This window comes from Magallana gigas, chromosome 9, assembly GCF_963853765.1.
Source record: "Magallana gigas chromosome 9, xbMagGiga1.1, whole genome shotgun sequence".
In the NCBI taxonomy this organism is placed as follows: Eukaryota; Metazoa; Mollusca; class Bivalvia; order Ostreida; family Ostreidae; genus Magallana; species Magallana gigas.
Window position 1 is genome coordinate 45,687,783 of NC_088861.1, and position 16,628 is coordinate 45,704,410.

Sequence of the window (16,628 nt, forward strand, 5' to 3'; positions counted from 1 at the left end):
GCGATTGTTCCTCGAATATGCTTCCAAAAATTATGAGTTTGAATTAGTTACTTCAATCTATGTTAATTCGGCTATTTTGCAATTGTCTGATACTTTGTACTTTGCCTAATTTTTACTCAATTCCGGCCTTTATAATTGTAGAAAATTGACAACGGTATTTTATGTAAAATAGGACCCCAAGGAAAATTTTTAAAAATTACTACTAACCGGGAAAATCAAAACAACTTTATCAAGGAAGATAATCTAAATCATTAGATTTATTCAATTTTGTGATCCAATAGAATATCCACAAGTCGGACGGTATCCGTTATACAAGGTTTATGAAAACCTCAAAAACTCTCAAACTGCTGAATTAACAAACAAAGTTAATATTTGTATACCGATAACAAACACAGGCACCTAACGTTAGAAATATTTCTTTTTACAATAAGAATCCTAGTACTCTAACTATAAAAGGTTTGTCACGGTCGCCATTTTGGTTTTTAGACCGACTTATTTGGCACGATTTTCTTGCAGCGATTCATGCAAAATTAATAGGTAAAAATAAATCCGTTCGCCACTTACTACTTTTTTGTGTAAACTCGAACATCACCTACACGAATTACCATACAACCGCTCCGTTCATTAAAAATCATTCTCCGAAAATCAGAGACATAAATAAAAGAGACCGGCCACTCCGCAATAAACGTGTAAATGTTCGGGACCAACCTGACTTTGAACACTACAAGTGCAACAGGAATCTTGTATAAGTCATTAAATGAACCTGATATTGAACATAAACCTGTCTATATGTTTAAGCATGTTTTATATATGAAACATCTATAAAAACTCTTTATTTAGCTTTTAAATAACTTTTTAAAAACTTATTGACTTTTCACAAAGTAATGGTAATTGTATTGCATTACTTTAATCATGTAATGGTAATGCATTACATCAAGAAAATGAAGTAATGGTAATGTAATGCCCTAATTCATGAAACATGGTAATGTAATGCATTACTTTACAATGTAATTCACCCCAAGCCTGATTCCAACTAAACCGGACAACACGAATATTAACATTTAACTTGGTTCTTCAATCGATAAGATTGTATATATTATTTGATGTATTGGTCACCCAAAATGTATAATCACATGTATATAGATTCTGCTTACAGTCCATTGTTCAAAATTTAAATCCAGTTTAATTAATTAAAGAGCCAACGAACGAGAAGGGAAATTCAGACTTGTTTTTATTTTCTATGTACAAAATTCCTCCAGAAACGAACAGCAGTCATACCGCAAGTAGACTGGAAGCCAATGAAACACTTATTTAATATGTAAGACATTTTTTAATATGTAAGCTATCTTTGTATAATCCGTCCTGATTTTAACTTTGGCTTGCGCATGAAGTTCGGTAGTATTCAGGTGAAAGATTGTCAAAATAAAATTCACGACTTTTCAAAAATGGCACATTGCGTTTGGGAACTTTACTTTCGATTCAACCTTCAACTTCTTTTATTGATCAATTAGCTTGTACACCAACTGAATCGTCAACGGCGTTGTGCATTCAGTTACGTAACTCATTCCACATTTGAACCCGAGCAAGAATATTATGATCAATAAAACTATTTGTTTATTTTCTAAATAAAATTTGGTTTATACACAGAGGACTTAAACAGATTTAATGCGTGTTTTTATAATACTTTTTTACTGAAATGCATGAAAACTTTTTGCACTATTTTCTTACGCGCAGACTCAATTCATGTTTTCTACGCGTGCCTTCCGGTTTGAGACTTCGGCTGACAGTAAACTAATAGACGGGGTCACGTAAAAATGGCTTCATGTATATTGAACCATGCTTTTGTTTATATTAATATGTGTTGGAGTATAGACAAATTATAATCATATCTCTATTTTGAACAGCAGTTTATTGGTTCAAATTGAAAAATAAACTGCAATCTCTATCTAAATTTGCTCTTAGAGCAACTGAACAAAATTCTTAATTTTCTCGACCTTTTTGTGAAAAGATAAATTATCCGAGATTAATTTTTTCCGTCCACTAAAAACACGTTGTATTACAGTGACAAACATCTGGTAAATCTCCTATCCGTCAGACACATCAAACAAATAGTTTGTTGATGTTTTTTTCATATATTTTTAACAACTTGAATGATAATGTGAAAAATGACGTATATTCAATGTTTAACACACAATTTTATAACTCGGGAGAGTTTCATATTAGAAACGCATTTTCATGCATCAAAAAATTATCAATGTCCATTCACACCAAAAAGTTTGTCGAGGTGTTTCTTGTCATATAATGTCGTGAAATCATTCGTAGATGGCAGTTGTCTCGTTGAGGTTGCTGACGGTGGTCTTGAAAACTTTTCGGCTGGTGAATCAAATTGGAATAAGTCTGCGGGGTGAAAGTTGCCTCTGGTAGCCATACGTCTGTCACTGTCTGGGTAAATGTTCACTTCATCCTTGTTGGGAGCGACAAGAACTGAATGATCATCACTTTTTCTACAAGCAAAATGATCATAATTCATCTGCGTCTGAGATAAGCATAACTTATGCAATTTTCATAACACTTCAATAATTAAACTTGAAAATTATTTCTGTTAAAAGGACGTATTAACTTTATGGTGGCATTGAACACAACAAAAATCGCTTACTTATTGTAATATTTCTGTTTGATGATGCATCCAATTACCACACAAATTGCAGCAGCGACGATGACATTTGCAGCGATTAGAATTTTGCCGGCAGGTGAGACATCTTCATCCTTCGTGTTTTGTTTGTTTGTTTTTTCGACATTAGATCTACTCCTAGTTGTAGTTGTTTCTGCTTCTTTACAGTCTAGAGAAAATAATTGAAAGGAGTAATTAAAACTTTATTTCTTCTCAATACATGTACATGTATATGGCGAAAAACTATTACATACTATTATTGTTCAAACAAAACTTACCAAGAAATAAGATAAAATTGACATATTCATTGGTAACATGAAAAATGATATAAGTATAATATTTAATCGTGTAATGAATTTCAATTTATAATAACTGTACATACTAATGTAATGAAATAAGCAACACAAATTAAGCATATCGATACCCCATGTCCAATCATACACATTTGACGCGGACAAACATCGCCAACAGCTTTCTTTCTTTTTTAACGTTCCACTTTGTACGCAGGTTCCATTTATGTAACAGTAACCGTTCTATAATGCAAAAACATATACTAATATAGCAATTTTACAACATACACATACTTTTAAGCTCAATCAGAAAAATCCATAAACAACCCTATCATATATATATATATATATATAATTCAACCTTTAATACTAACCTGAAGGGTAACTTTGATGTTTCCAGAAATGTTCTGAAACGTCTGACAGGCAGATTGGTATACGTAAACAGTATACAGAGGCGAGAATTGAGTTCCATCATTAGACATATTGAAATGGAAAGTAGTATAAAACGTCGATCCTGGACCGTATTCAAGACTACAGAATCCTTCATAAAGGGTCCTCTCCTGTAATTCTACTGTGTACGAGGTCTGTGATGTTACAGTATTGTTTTCATCTATCTGTCGAACGTGAATAATAATACTTTATACAATCAAATTGATTGTTCTTATTACTGAACTATTGAAGTAATGCATACATCTTTACAACTATTACCTCTTCTCTGGTCATATGGCAAGTTGTTACCATATTCTCTGAGAAGTAGTGCCCGTAAAAAGTGCTGTCCTCACAAGGTTCCGACGATTTGTCACAAACACCATCACCGGATAATTTGTTTATTGTTGGGGGAGATAACACGTCAAAGGAACAATCGCTTCCCCCGAACCCATAATCACAGGTACAGTTCCCTTAAACATCGATGAAGAAACATGAACACAATAACTTCAATGACAATACAAAAAAGAGGCACACGGACCACATCGCTCCTCAAAAGTAACCAACTAAGATACCGACTTTGTTCTGGTTGTGAGGCCATTTCATTTAAAAAAAATGTTAACATCGCGTTTCGTAACAAGAGACCCATGGACCACGTCGCTCACCTGAGCAACAATAGGCATAGTAAAATCAGCTTAACAAAGTCGTAATACAAAATATCTGGACAATGTGTTTTAATACATGTAGATCCTATACAAATTAAACAAAATCTGTTTCCCCCTGGATATTCTTTTATTTATAATCAAGTTCCTTTGGTAACAGGATGATTTTATAGTCACATCATATGTTAAGTATTGCAGTTCTCAAAAAGACCCTTAACCATTTTTTATATACAGGATATAAAACTTTATCAAACTCTGAACCCCTTGCGAGGCCCAATAATCGTCCAGGGGCCAAAGTTTAAACAATTTTAAAGAATCAGCAATGTATAAAAATGCTTGCATATAAGTACAAGCATATATAATAACATTTCAGTTTTTGTGAATAATTAAAATGTTTTCTTTTGTACAACTGAATCCCCAATGTTGCCCCACAGTACTCCTAAAGATTGTGATTTGAACAAATTTGAATCTACACTATCTGAAGTTGCACTCAACAAAGTTACATCTTTTCTAGGCAACTGTTTTTTTTTAAAGATTGAAAGATTTACTCTATATATACCTATGTAAAAATTCGTCCCCCCACTGTGGCCCTATCCTACATAAGGGTCGTGATTTGCACAACTTGAAATCTACACTACCTGAGGATGCTTCTACTAAAGTTTCAAATTTGCCCCCATCCAGTGTGGCCTCACCCTATCCCCGGGGTTCATGATTTAAACTACTTTGAATCTAAACTACCCGAGGATGCTTCCACACAAGTTTCAGCTTTCCTGGCCTCATGGTTTCTGAGATGAAGATTTTTAAGATTTAGTATAAATTAGTATGTAAAAATCAACACCCCATTGTGGCTTCACCCTACTCTCGGTAGTCATGATTTTCACAATCTTAATTCTACACTACCTGCGGGTGCTTCCATATAAGTTTCAGCTTTCCTGGCCAAATGGTTCTTCAGAAGAAGATAATTTTTTAAAGATTTTACTGTTTATGTTCTTATGTAAAAATTTGATACTCCATTGTGGCCCCACCCTGCCCTTGAGCGTCATGATTTTCACAACCTTAAATCTATAATACTCGAGGATTCTTTCACCTTTCCTGGCTGGTTGCTTTCGAAGAAGAATATTTTAAAGATTTACTCAATATAGTCGATCTCCAAATGTGGCCCCACCTTTTCCCAGGGTCATGATGTTTACAACTTTGAATCTACACTACCTGCTTCTTGCTAGGATGCCTCCACAAAAGTTCCAGCTTTCCTGGCCTAATGGTTCGTGAGAAGATGATTTATGAAAATTTCTTTTAAAAAAATCAGCAATTCCAAATTATCTCCCTTTGCAAAAGGGTGTGATCCTTATTTTGCACAACTTTATATCCCCTTAGCCTAAGGATGCTTTGCGCCATGTTTGTTTGAAATTGGCCCAGTCGTTCTTGAGAAAATGTTGAAAATGCGAAAAGTTTACAGACAGACAAACAGACGGACGACAGACAGAATGTGTTCAGAATATCTCACTTGAATTTTCAGCTCAAGTGAGCTAAAATCCAAAGACTCGATTTAAATATTGTTCATTCAAAACACGCGTCAGTTTGTCTTTCTGATTTGCTTACCTGATGAACATACACCTTTGTTGCTACAGTTGTTAGGACATAAATTGACGATCACCTTAGTGACATCGGGTTGTTCTCTTTCTAGTGTCGAATTCAGCAGGATATAGGTCTGGCACTGTGCAAGGGCAGTGTCCAGGTGTAACTGTGTCAGATTAGGGTTTCCAGTCATCTGTTAAAACGGTTTAAAAAAGGAAAGATATTAAACGTATTAATGTAAATTTATGCGTTTTATCTGTTGCCTGCATTACTGACGAGCATGGTATTTTCATTGCTGGATAAGGTATAATAAAAGATAATCCCTTATTCTAAAAGGCAACAAAATGAACCGTATTACGCATTAAACAATACTCATTCATTAACAAAAGTCCAATTAGCTTGATTTAATTTGATATATTTGACTATTAAAGTATTTATAACAATGATGAGCCATGCTTTATTGCCACTGAACTTACAACAAGATCATTCATGCAGTTGACTAAGGTTTCATTGTTGAAGTTGGGAACGACATTTAGGCACGTGCCGTAGTATGTTGACATTTCAAATGCGCTTTTACAAATCCTATATGCATCCACTTCGCTATATGCCGCTCTTTTGACTCGCTGGAATTATAATATATCTTAAAAATCATTTTATCATTTAGGTTTTAAAGGAAAAATAACACATTTAGTGCTAATTAATCTGTAATGAAATGTTTAACTTAAGTTATAAAAACTCACTGGTTCTTCTTCCATATTCTTATTAATGTTCCCGGGAATTTGGGTGAGAAAGTTCAAGTCTCTTTTCCTCCTTGAGCTGCTATGCAATACACAGTGAAACTCTTTACCTTTAATTCCTGTTTTGCATTCTGTGTATTGCTTGTAGCTACAGTATGTTTTCTCTTTATCGCAGGTGCAAAGTTTGTGAAAATATGAGGAAAGTGGTGTCAACTGATCAAACACCGTCTGTGACATGGATAGAAGATCTTCATTACTACCTTCAGGAAGTCTTTGGATAAAACAAAGCGATTTGTAGCTTTTATTGATATTGACGTAAAAATAAAAAAAAATGAAAATATTCTTATTCTAAGTTACTGTTCTATTGATATTTTTTAATCAAAGAAGGTTCTTTATATAAATATGAACCTAAATCAACATTCTCATAGTAAGATATCTTTAGTGGTGTTATAACAATATTTATGATACAAATAATAGAGAATCATATCTAAGTTTTGTAATTGATATCAATTAAGTGTTATAAGTCGACTTACTGCCATGACAAGGAGAAATCATCCGGTGGGTAACTGTAGCTGTAGGATTTTGTATTTCCCTGGGTACCGTCCCTACGGCGGAGGTCATTAGTCCTATCATTGTCCAGTACTCCACACAGTCCAGACGTTCTATCAACATCAGAAACCGTGGGGTAAACTTCTACGTTTAGGTACCAACTAGAGCTTCCATAATTATAGATAAAAACCTTAACATACGTTCCTGTTGGGAATATTATCTGTAAACAAAATATGTAAAAATGACGTGTAGCTACTTTTATGTGCAATACCAATAACAGGGTAATAATATCCTTCTGAATTTTTGCACATTTTTTTAAAGAAAAAGAAGAGATTGAAATTAGTAGGCAAACCTTATACACTTTGTCAGTTTCTTTGATAACTTTCAGTGAATTTTCGTTGCAAATTGGAAAGTTGATAAACTGTCTTTGATTACAAACATCAATTGTGAACACATCCTGTCCCGATCTAGCCGCCACTGCGCAGACGCAGCGAGCTGTACTCCAGCATATGCTATGCCGGACTTGTACCTGTGAAATAAAATGTTTCAAATACTGTTTACAAATGTCTTATTTCTATCAACCGTCGTAATGACACACCAATGCTCTGCAGACAAATTCAATACCGCGCGTCAGAGCAGTATGATAATTTGTCTGCACCGCTTGGTGTGTCATAGGACCAGAGAGCATTCAATGCTTATATTTATATTCATACTGATTTTTTTGTATGAAGTGTAAATGTATCGTCGCTGTAAAGCCATTATATACGCTCTTAGTCAGGGATATGAAACAGCTATATTAACATTTATTACATACTTAGTAATAAATACAGGTTTTTTGCATATGTGATACAGATGACATCACAAAATCCGTATCGGCCTCCGGGGCTGATACAGGTTATCAGCCCTCCAGGGCTGATACGGATCCGTATCACACCCCTTGCGGAACTCCTCTGCCTTTTTTGGCTACGGCATTTGTGCATGTTTACAGACGAAAAATAAAACATTTTCAGTTACAATCGACATTTTTAAGTGCAGTTGAAAACTTCAAATGCTAGCAAATGTTTTAAAGCAGTCAACGTTTAAACCTGATGAAATTCCGTTCTGTAGCTTCATGTTTGTTAAAACAAGAAGAACTCATATTTTTTATTAAATACATGTACATGTCCAGACTTTTTTCAAATGATATGAATAATCAATTTGTTCAAGTTGATGGGTTTTCTTTTTAAATTTATTACTAAGTATGTAATAAATTTAATAATAGATACCCTTTTCCATATCACAGCTTGTACATGTATCAGCCCTCGACCAATATCATCCCTCGGGCCTTCGGCCCTCGGGCTGATATTGGAGTCTCGGGCTGATACAAGCTGTGATATGGAAAAGGGTATGTATTATTCTCAATGTATTTTAGTACGCTTCCGCGGCTAATATATAGAGTTAGAAACTTTGTAGAGAAAAATCTTTTTAATTAAGGAGTAAATATAATTTGATGATTGTTTTTCAAAAGTACATATTAACGAGGCCGAGTACAGAACGAGTACGCACGCTTTCGCGCAGCGTTTCATTTGGATTGTGACGTCATCTTGTTGCTTGGTTGACGCCATGGCGTGATAGTTTCAACTGCAGATATTCAGCGAAGTTTGTTGAAAATAGCTCGTTTGATGCGTAAAATTAATGTTATATTGTGGAATAAACATAAATGTCTCGAAATATAAGTATATTTGGGCTCGGGTCGAAAACGTGAAGAGGATTCATCAAGTCTAGCCCTCTGTCATGTTTTCTTAACCCGCGTAAATATAGCTTAATTCATATATTTCAAGAAAGTAACCATGTATTTTATATTAATGACTCTTAATATGTGATGTTATATATCTTTTTATTGCTAAAATATGTCTCAATGTTTTAATAATACTATAACGACCACCTATTCCGCCTCTGTCAAATAAAAAATAGCCATTATCAATCAACTTTGATAAGACCCCTGGAACAAACCAGAAGGTAAAAGGTTTTTTTTATTTGACCATTTGATGCCTTTTAGCAATAACTTTTGATATGTAGAACAGAAAAAGAAATCCCTAGGGCAGAAGTTTTAAAAAAATGTAAAAAATGTGCAAAATTGATACATTTCATGCAAAATCACATAGGGACCTATGTTAAAGATTAACAAACTTTGAGATGACCCCCTAAACAAACGGTGTGGTAAATGTCTTATTTTTTAATCTTAAAATAATAATTATATCAGTAGAAATTCATGTAAAAAATTTCATCCAAAAATCTAGGGCAGAACAAATTAGACCCGGCCTAGTTAAATTAGTTATGTAAGGTTGAATGTTTCATATAATCTTACAAAAATGAATATACTCAAGACACTCAAGACACGTGGTGACGTTGACATTTGTGCTCATGGGGCATGCATTAGCAAAGTGTAGTCATAGGAAATTGAACGTTCCAGATTACCAATACAAACATAAGGGGAAATATACACTGAATGTAAATATCTAAGCATTGAATCATTATTTTTTTAAAGAATGATATAGTCTCATAACTGCAGCGATGTGTGCTTATATCTCCATTTTGTAAACTTCTTTCCTTGTCTGGAAATATGATTTTTGCCTTACAAATCATATTTTATCCTAAGGGTAAGTTAATATAAATGGAAGGCCACTGTAACAGCCACAAGCGTGAACTTTGATTTTCTCGCTTGTGACATTGCATTTTGACGTCATAATAAAACTCGTAGTTTTAACTTTTCAGTACCCTGTGTGTGTTACAGTGTTAAAACTGCAGTAGCTTTTGACACACTTTACATGCAAAAAAAATGTGGAATATAATTATTTTGTTTTAAACGACATAACAATCCAGTTTTAAATTTTTTGTGTCACTAATATTTTACCTCTTGTAAATGGAAATCGTTGCTATAAAATATATATGTCTTCTTAGTTTCGCATCCTGTTGCTTGGCATTCATACTTGCTAAAATTATATTCAATATGAGTTTATAACCCAGTTTTGCATAAGTATAGTTCTAAGATACATATTTCTGTTTTATTGATAAAGAATAAAAAAAAGAGCTTATCTTATCATTTTTACGCCTTTACTCTCTCCAAAAATATCCTCATTTCATATTTTGCTTATTACTTGATATTCATAAAAACATTAGGACTCAAACGATGTTCTTTAAAGAGTATGACAGCTTTCTAAGATTTCTACTACGACCGATTCCCTAAGCTTATCAGGTTACCCCGCTAAAATACAGTAAACACGGCTATAATGAACACGCTTATAATGAATTGACGCTTACAGCGAATATTCCCCGTGATTCTATTACATGTTGTACCCTTGATGGATATAACAAATTACGCTTATTACGAAGTTAAATCGCCCTTTCCTGGAACTTCTTTATAAGCGTGTTTTACTAGACTTAAAGTAACCGGGATTATTTCAAATGCATGACTTTCCAATGGACACAAAATGTCAATATTTACCATTATAAATCTCTGTAAGAAACGTGTTTCCGAATTTGTGATTTTCTCCCAGTGCAAAATAATATGTTTCAATGAGAATATATAAAAATTTTGGTAATTTCCTTTCCATCAATTTCAATTGAAAATCGTCCATATGTGACAGTACAATAACTTAGAACGGACTTTAGTTTGTAGAAATAGAAAGAACATAGAGTTCATGTTTATAATAAACAAAGAAGCAGACAATTTGCTTTTGTCTCACAACAATTGCTTACTATCCGTCGAATGTTGTTTGATGTGGGTCCGCATATGAACTACAGCGTTTCCCCTTCCAGGCCTCCTCTTTGTCTACAACATTTATCTAAACCAAAAGACACAGATTTATAAACAAATGACTAAAATAACAATTGACTCTTAGATATATTTAAGCAGTATTCACAAATCTACATACGTGCACGTCACGGAACACAGCATCTGAAAATATCTGGGCACCATCGCCGTTTGGGCTGTTTGTTTCTAGCCGCAACACGAGCTTATGATCCTGCATGTAATAACCATCGTTATCTGAATTAGATATTTCCATGGTATAGATCTTGTTCCAATTGGTCTTATCTTTATACCGCTGACGCTCACCGTATTTAAAACTTTCTATAGGCACAGAACATTTTCTTAAACTACCACTAGTGCTTTGTTGGCATTTCGCTTCAGTGTTCCCGGGAAATGACAGCTGAATGTTTAACGGTGATGTAGATTGCATGCCGTCTTGTCGCTGGATAGTTTCTGATGCAAATGGAATAGTAGGGCGAAGCATTAAGGTCACTGTTCCTTTCCTCTCAATAGTGACAGTGCGATTTAAAAGCTGTGTATTGTATAAAAATAAGTTTATAACAACCAATATGCTTAAGTGTTATTACATTTATATTTCATTCCTCGTTGACTGTATCAAAAGTACATCTTTCATAATATTTCAGCATCAATATGTAGCTCTACGGCATGTGAGCTTAAACTGTAGAACTACACCCCTGTAACTAAGCATAGTAAAATTGTTTATAAAAGTTGTAGCGTTTACTTAAATGGGCTGGATCGTATAGACCATTTTTAGGCTATATGTACCTCCTTTAGACGAATAGCTTTAAATAAAAGTGTAGGAATATGTTATGATTTTACAGCTTAATTGTTTGCATTTTGTTCTTAATAAATAAAAGATCATGGCAAAACAAATCATATTTCATAGTTTCAAACAAACTGGATGGTTCATTTATAGAAAACCAGGACACCTTAAAGAAAAAAAGAATTAAAGTCAGTGTTCGCTCTGCTCCTGTTTTGTAATTTCCGTTCGGACTTTTGATTTTGAACACTGTTCATTATCACCACGTGTCATTTTTTCTCTAAAAATATCTCCTTTTGATGTTGATTGTTTACTATGTCTCATATTTTTTAGTGAGTAAAGAAAGCCAAAGCTTGAGCTAAAATATAAGTTACCTCTATTCCTGCAAAAAATAGTTTACTAGATTTTGTTACACACGGAAACTTGTTTTTGGACGCTTTTATTCCAACCATGCAGTGAATCTGGAAGAAAGAAAAAATGAATGTTTAAACGATGGTGATGCGTTAAAGTAGCAGGTTAGTTTTAACATACTTATTGCTTTTGGCGTGTATGTATAAATCAATTGTGTTAGGATGCATTTTTTGAAACCAACTTTTGTTAGATCGACTACATGCATTTTTGCTTTCCTATTACAATTCAACTTTAGAAACAAAATGTAGAAAAGGGGAAACATATCAATATTTCACCGTTACTTGAAATAATCCAGTCTTGTCGCCGTTAGTGTATTCAGTTTTTGTCATTTGTATTCATAATTTGAGAAATTAAGGCGCGTGTATGTGAAACGTTTAAGAAAAGATAACTTACCCAAGAATTGATCTTTTTCCCCGCCTTGTTTAGATCTGCCGCGGAGAGAATAGCGTCATTTAATGACGACTTGTCGACGGTCTGTCCTTGGATCACAGTCTCGTTATCGACGTACCAGTCAATGTAGTAGAGCAGGGAGTCATCATCAGAAGGGGTGAAGGAACAAATCAGGTTGACAGTAGGGTCGTATCGAAAAACACCCGGACTATTTTCTTTCTCTTTTTCCGTCCACGTTAAATTATGGAAAGAAACGCGAATGTTGTTAACCGTCTTATTAACACCTGTTTAAATTTATTAATAAAGAATTAACATTTCTTGCGGAAAAAACATTAAAGCTCAAAAGAATAATTGTTTTCTTGAGTGCACATATCACAGAAACAAATGGTATTATATAATTTTCCATTTATGTATCATCTTCAAAAACTACTTACAACTGTCGTCAAGCTCTACAACAAATACAACAAGGACATATATTTCACTGAATATTAAATGTAATAAAGTATTGAATTTGAACAATGATTGGGCATAAAACAAATACTTTACCAAAGCAGTATGCAGAATTGCAACTATCCAGCGGTTTTAGCTTGTACACTAGAAAACCAGTGCAGTTTTTCACTTCTATTTTAAAAGCGTTGGAACATTCATCCGAAAACCCCACTTGACATGCGGTTAAATTCTGTATGATTCCATCAGGGGGAGTAGGGTCTAAACAATGAAATAAGTATTAAAGAGTTACAGAAATAGGGTCTAAACAATGAAATAAGTATTAAAGAGTTACAGAAACACTATAAAGCTAATGTTATAGTAAGTATCCATTTTCATGCTTTATATAAGCACTTTTGGTTTTATAATCATGACGAAAAGGGCACTAGATTTTAACTATGTAACAAGAATAAAAAATAAATAAAAATGCTGCTTTGTTAAATGAAGCTTGACATATTTTTTTCACTATTATAATACTCTTAAATAAGAAAATAGCACGTTTTTCCACAGTTTGTATAAACATATTTCGTCTCTAATATATTCTTTTTATTTGTTTAGTCTTTAAGGTAAATGAGCATGATTCACTTGTTATCATATTGTTATGTATGCCCAAATATTGAACCAGGTACACATGCTTGTATATACGCATTATAAAAGATTTAACCTTACCATCTTAAAATGACAACACTTTATAATTTGACAAAGTGTGTGGGTTTTATCCATAATATACATAGTGTCTATTAGAAGATTTTTGAAAATAAAGTGTAAACACTGATTGAGCAAAAATTCGTAGAAGATATAAAAAAAAATCGATGAAATATAAAAAAAATTTAGTTGTTCTTTTTTTCCATTTTTAACAAAAGCGATAATAGGGACGCAAAAACTTTTAATATAATTTCTATGTTCATAATTAAACTTCAATGTCAATCTACCTTTCAGCCAAACTGGATATATTGTGCCACATTTTCCAAACAATGGTGGTGACGTAGACATTACGTGAGTTTTGGATCCGTACCAACCCTCAATCAAGAACATATCACAAGGCAATGTGAAGTCCTCATCATAGGATGGTGATCGTTTAGCCACGTTATCAATCTCACGGAAGTTCCCATCAAGACACGGATCTTGCGCTATAACAATTTGGTAAATAATAAAGTATATGTTAAATAATACAGTAACGTATATTATTTTATAAATTGTTTATAATCCATTAGTATTCAATTGTTCGTTGTTTGTGTTTTAAATAGAACCAAAAACTGTGTATCTCTAATCATAGTAATGATGATTATCAAAATCTTGCTTTAACTATTAATTGTTGTCTGGTTTTCGCATAGGATGAAACTAATATGCCATTCAGTCAACTGAAGTATGCATGAAAGGTAACTGAAAGATAAATATGCTATTGAGTCTCCTTTTCAGACCTTTCAGTAGACATAATAGCAGAGATTCATCATGTGTAGGTTAGGTTTGTTGAATAATAAAAGTTTTTGAAAAACAGAAAAAAAGATTACCTAATGTGACTTCACTCAGTAAAAAGATCACCAACGACAGAACTTGTCGACGTGAATAAATCTGAAACCATAAATGAAATAAACTTTAAATTTAACATTCATCGACTGCATGGTCACTGTCTAGTCTAGAACCTTTTTTCTTTCAATGAGCAAATAAAAATTAAAGATATTTATAAGGTTTAATTTACCATTTTAGGTTTTCGCCAATCATGAATTCCTTCACTCCATTCGTCTTTCATCGGTTGAATCCCATAATGAAATTTAGCAATACATTCTTTGCATCAAAGAACCATAGATGCATACCTATTCTCTGAAAAAACAATTTCAGTAAAGTAAAATGGAAATGACATCATTAACATTTGTTGATATATCATACTCTTTAGTACATCTCGAAATTTACATACCTACATATATGTAGATATCCTGTCTAATGTAGCAACGAAACAATCATCAATTTATATATAACATCGTCCTTGATTGCTGACACGGTCAACCAATCAAATGATTGTAAAGTGCGCGGGTTAATGGCATTTCCATAACGTGGTTTATTGTCCTAAAAATAAACAGGTTTCTTTAAATGAGAACACCTAATATAAAACCCAAGACTCACTTGATAGGTGATCCTTTATGAGTTTGACTTTTTTTTAAAGTTACGACTTACAGTTACAACAATAACTGCATTGATGATAGAAAAGATGCACGCTTATTTTATTTGACTTTGATATTATTTTGATGTATGCTGACTTTCATTTATTTATCTAACCCTAATATGTGTTTAATTCTAATTTGGTTTGAACGTTATATCAGAATTAATTTACATTTGACACAATTAAACTTCTTATTAAGGCTGGTTTTTGGCGCATTCCCTTATTTTTTTCGTTAAGACAATCTTAATTTAACAGTATGTATTGTCGCTTATAAAGATATTTAAAGGCTTTAAAAAAAAGACAAACTTTCATCGGAATGCCCACTTATTGTTTTTGTAAATACTTTTTTCTTTTATTAAAAAACAGTTTTCATTTGTGTAGATAGAGATATAAAAAAGGAAATATTGATATAACGGTCCTTTTTTTTATCAACAATAAATTGCTATGGCAATTTTTAATTTGAGGGTAATTTTTTTTCTGGTAATACATGTACCGCTTTTGAAGTTATATTATGGAATTTGTCTATTACGCATTCGGATAAACCTTTTTCAGACCTCGACAAATTAGACTTCAACGAAAGACTTAATCTTTCAAACTGTCAAAACACAGTCTCGTACTTCCTAATTCAAAGGTGTTAAGTATGTGCGATGAAGACACTAGATTAAAGCTTTTTTGATATAAATTCTGACAAGCCATAAAGAGTTTTGGCTTGAAACAACAGCTCTTTCTGCGAATTTTTACAGCGTGTTCAGTAATCAAAACTCTAATCAAGTTCTGAATTCCGAACCTCCGCATGAATTAGTTTGTACTTGCTGAATAAATCATTTTATCGAGGAAGTTTTAAAGACGACGAAAGCACTATATCAGTTGGAGTCATTAAATGTCATTGATGGACATGGGTATATGTACACTTGAAATTATGCCAAATCGTCATTACCTATTACCTTGCTTCAAGTGACACATATATGGATTTTTTTATCCATAAATTCTTGATTCAGAAAATCTATTTCACGACAAATGAATTATATAATAATCAAAATATATAATAAAAGTTTTACACAGTTTTTGTGTTTGTCCCGTTAATTTATAATTGAAATCTGGAGACAACTTATCCCAATTTTGTTTGACGAGACCAACTCCAAATAATAATGACAATTTTCAATTCTGAATGAAGATAAAAAAAAATTCATCTAAACATTTGCATTAATTATATTACATGCATTACGAAGACTCTGTTTAGAAACAATGGCAAAAAAAAACCCAATAAAGATGTTGCTTTTTGTATACATAAACTAAGTATTATTTGAATGAGAAAAACATTGTAAGTTAATCAACTTGGTTTCTTAACCTTTTGTAATTCTCTTCAATAAAATACATTTAAACCAGACCCAATTAAAACAGGGCATGCTTTTGATTGTACTATGCAGTTTCAGTTTTATTTTTATCATTGCATGCCCATCCACAGCAAATGATTACATTAAAAAGTTTATTAAAACAACTTACATCAAAATTAAGTAATGGTATTCATCAAAAAACAAATTCTGTCGAATGAAATGATTAAATTAATGTATTTGGAATTTTTGCCCAAAGTGCATCATTGAGTTCTGACTTAAATCCACATTCCACTTGTCTTGCACACTTATTTTGATTTAAAACAAATTGTAAATGCACAAACATATTTGAACAAAAAAAAAACCCACAT

At 32.9% G+C, this 16,628-nt stretch overlaps 1 protein-coding gene across 2 annotated transcripts; it reads right to left on the reverse strand.

Moving 5' to 3' along the window:
• Nucleotides 1-1,214: 1,214 nt before the first annotated feature.
• Nucleotides 1,215-14,792, reverse strand: LOC105346137 (von Willebrand factor D and EGF domain-containing protein). Of its 2 annotated transcripts, none has more exons than XM_066072067.1 (21): nt 14,684-14,792; nt 14,468-14,589; nt 14,280-14,340; nt 13,701-13,898; nt 12,829-12,990; nt 12,717-12,731; nt 12,286-12,566; nt 11,856-11,942; nt 10,825-11,232; nt 10,649-10,734; nt 9,804-9,882; nt 7,263-7,439; nt 6,895-7,130; nt 6,365-6,632; nt 6,101-6,247; nt 5,649-5,817; nt 3,670-3,860; nt 3,336-3,575; nt 3,096-3,204; nt 2,657-2,840; nt 1,215-2,504 (listed from the first exon to the last, which is right to left on the reverse strand). In XM_066072067.1, the coding sequence occupies exons 2-21, from the start codon at nt 14,516-14,518 to the stop codon at nt 2,252-2,254; spliced, it is 3,402 nt and encodes a 1,133-aa protein (XP_065928139.1). In that variant the 5' UTR covers nt 14,519-14,589; nt 14,684-14,792; the 3' UTR covers nt 1,215-2,251. The 2 variants fall into 2 exon arrangements, with proteins under 2 accessions (XP_065928139.1, XP_065928140.1); XM_066072068.1 differs by having other exon boundaries at nt 14,688-14,706.
• Nucleotides 14,793-16,628: the final 1,836 nt, after the last annotated feature.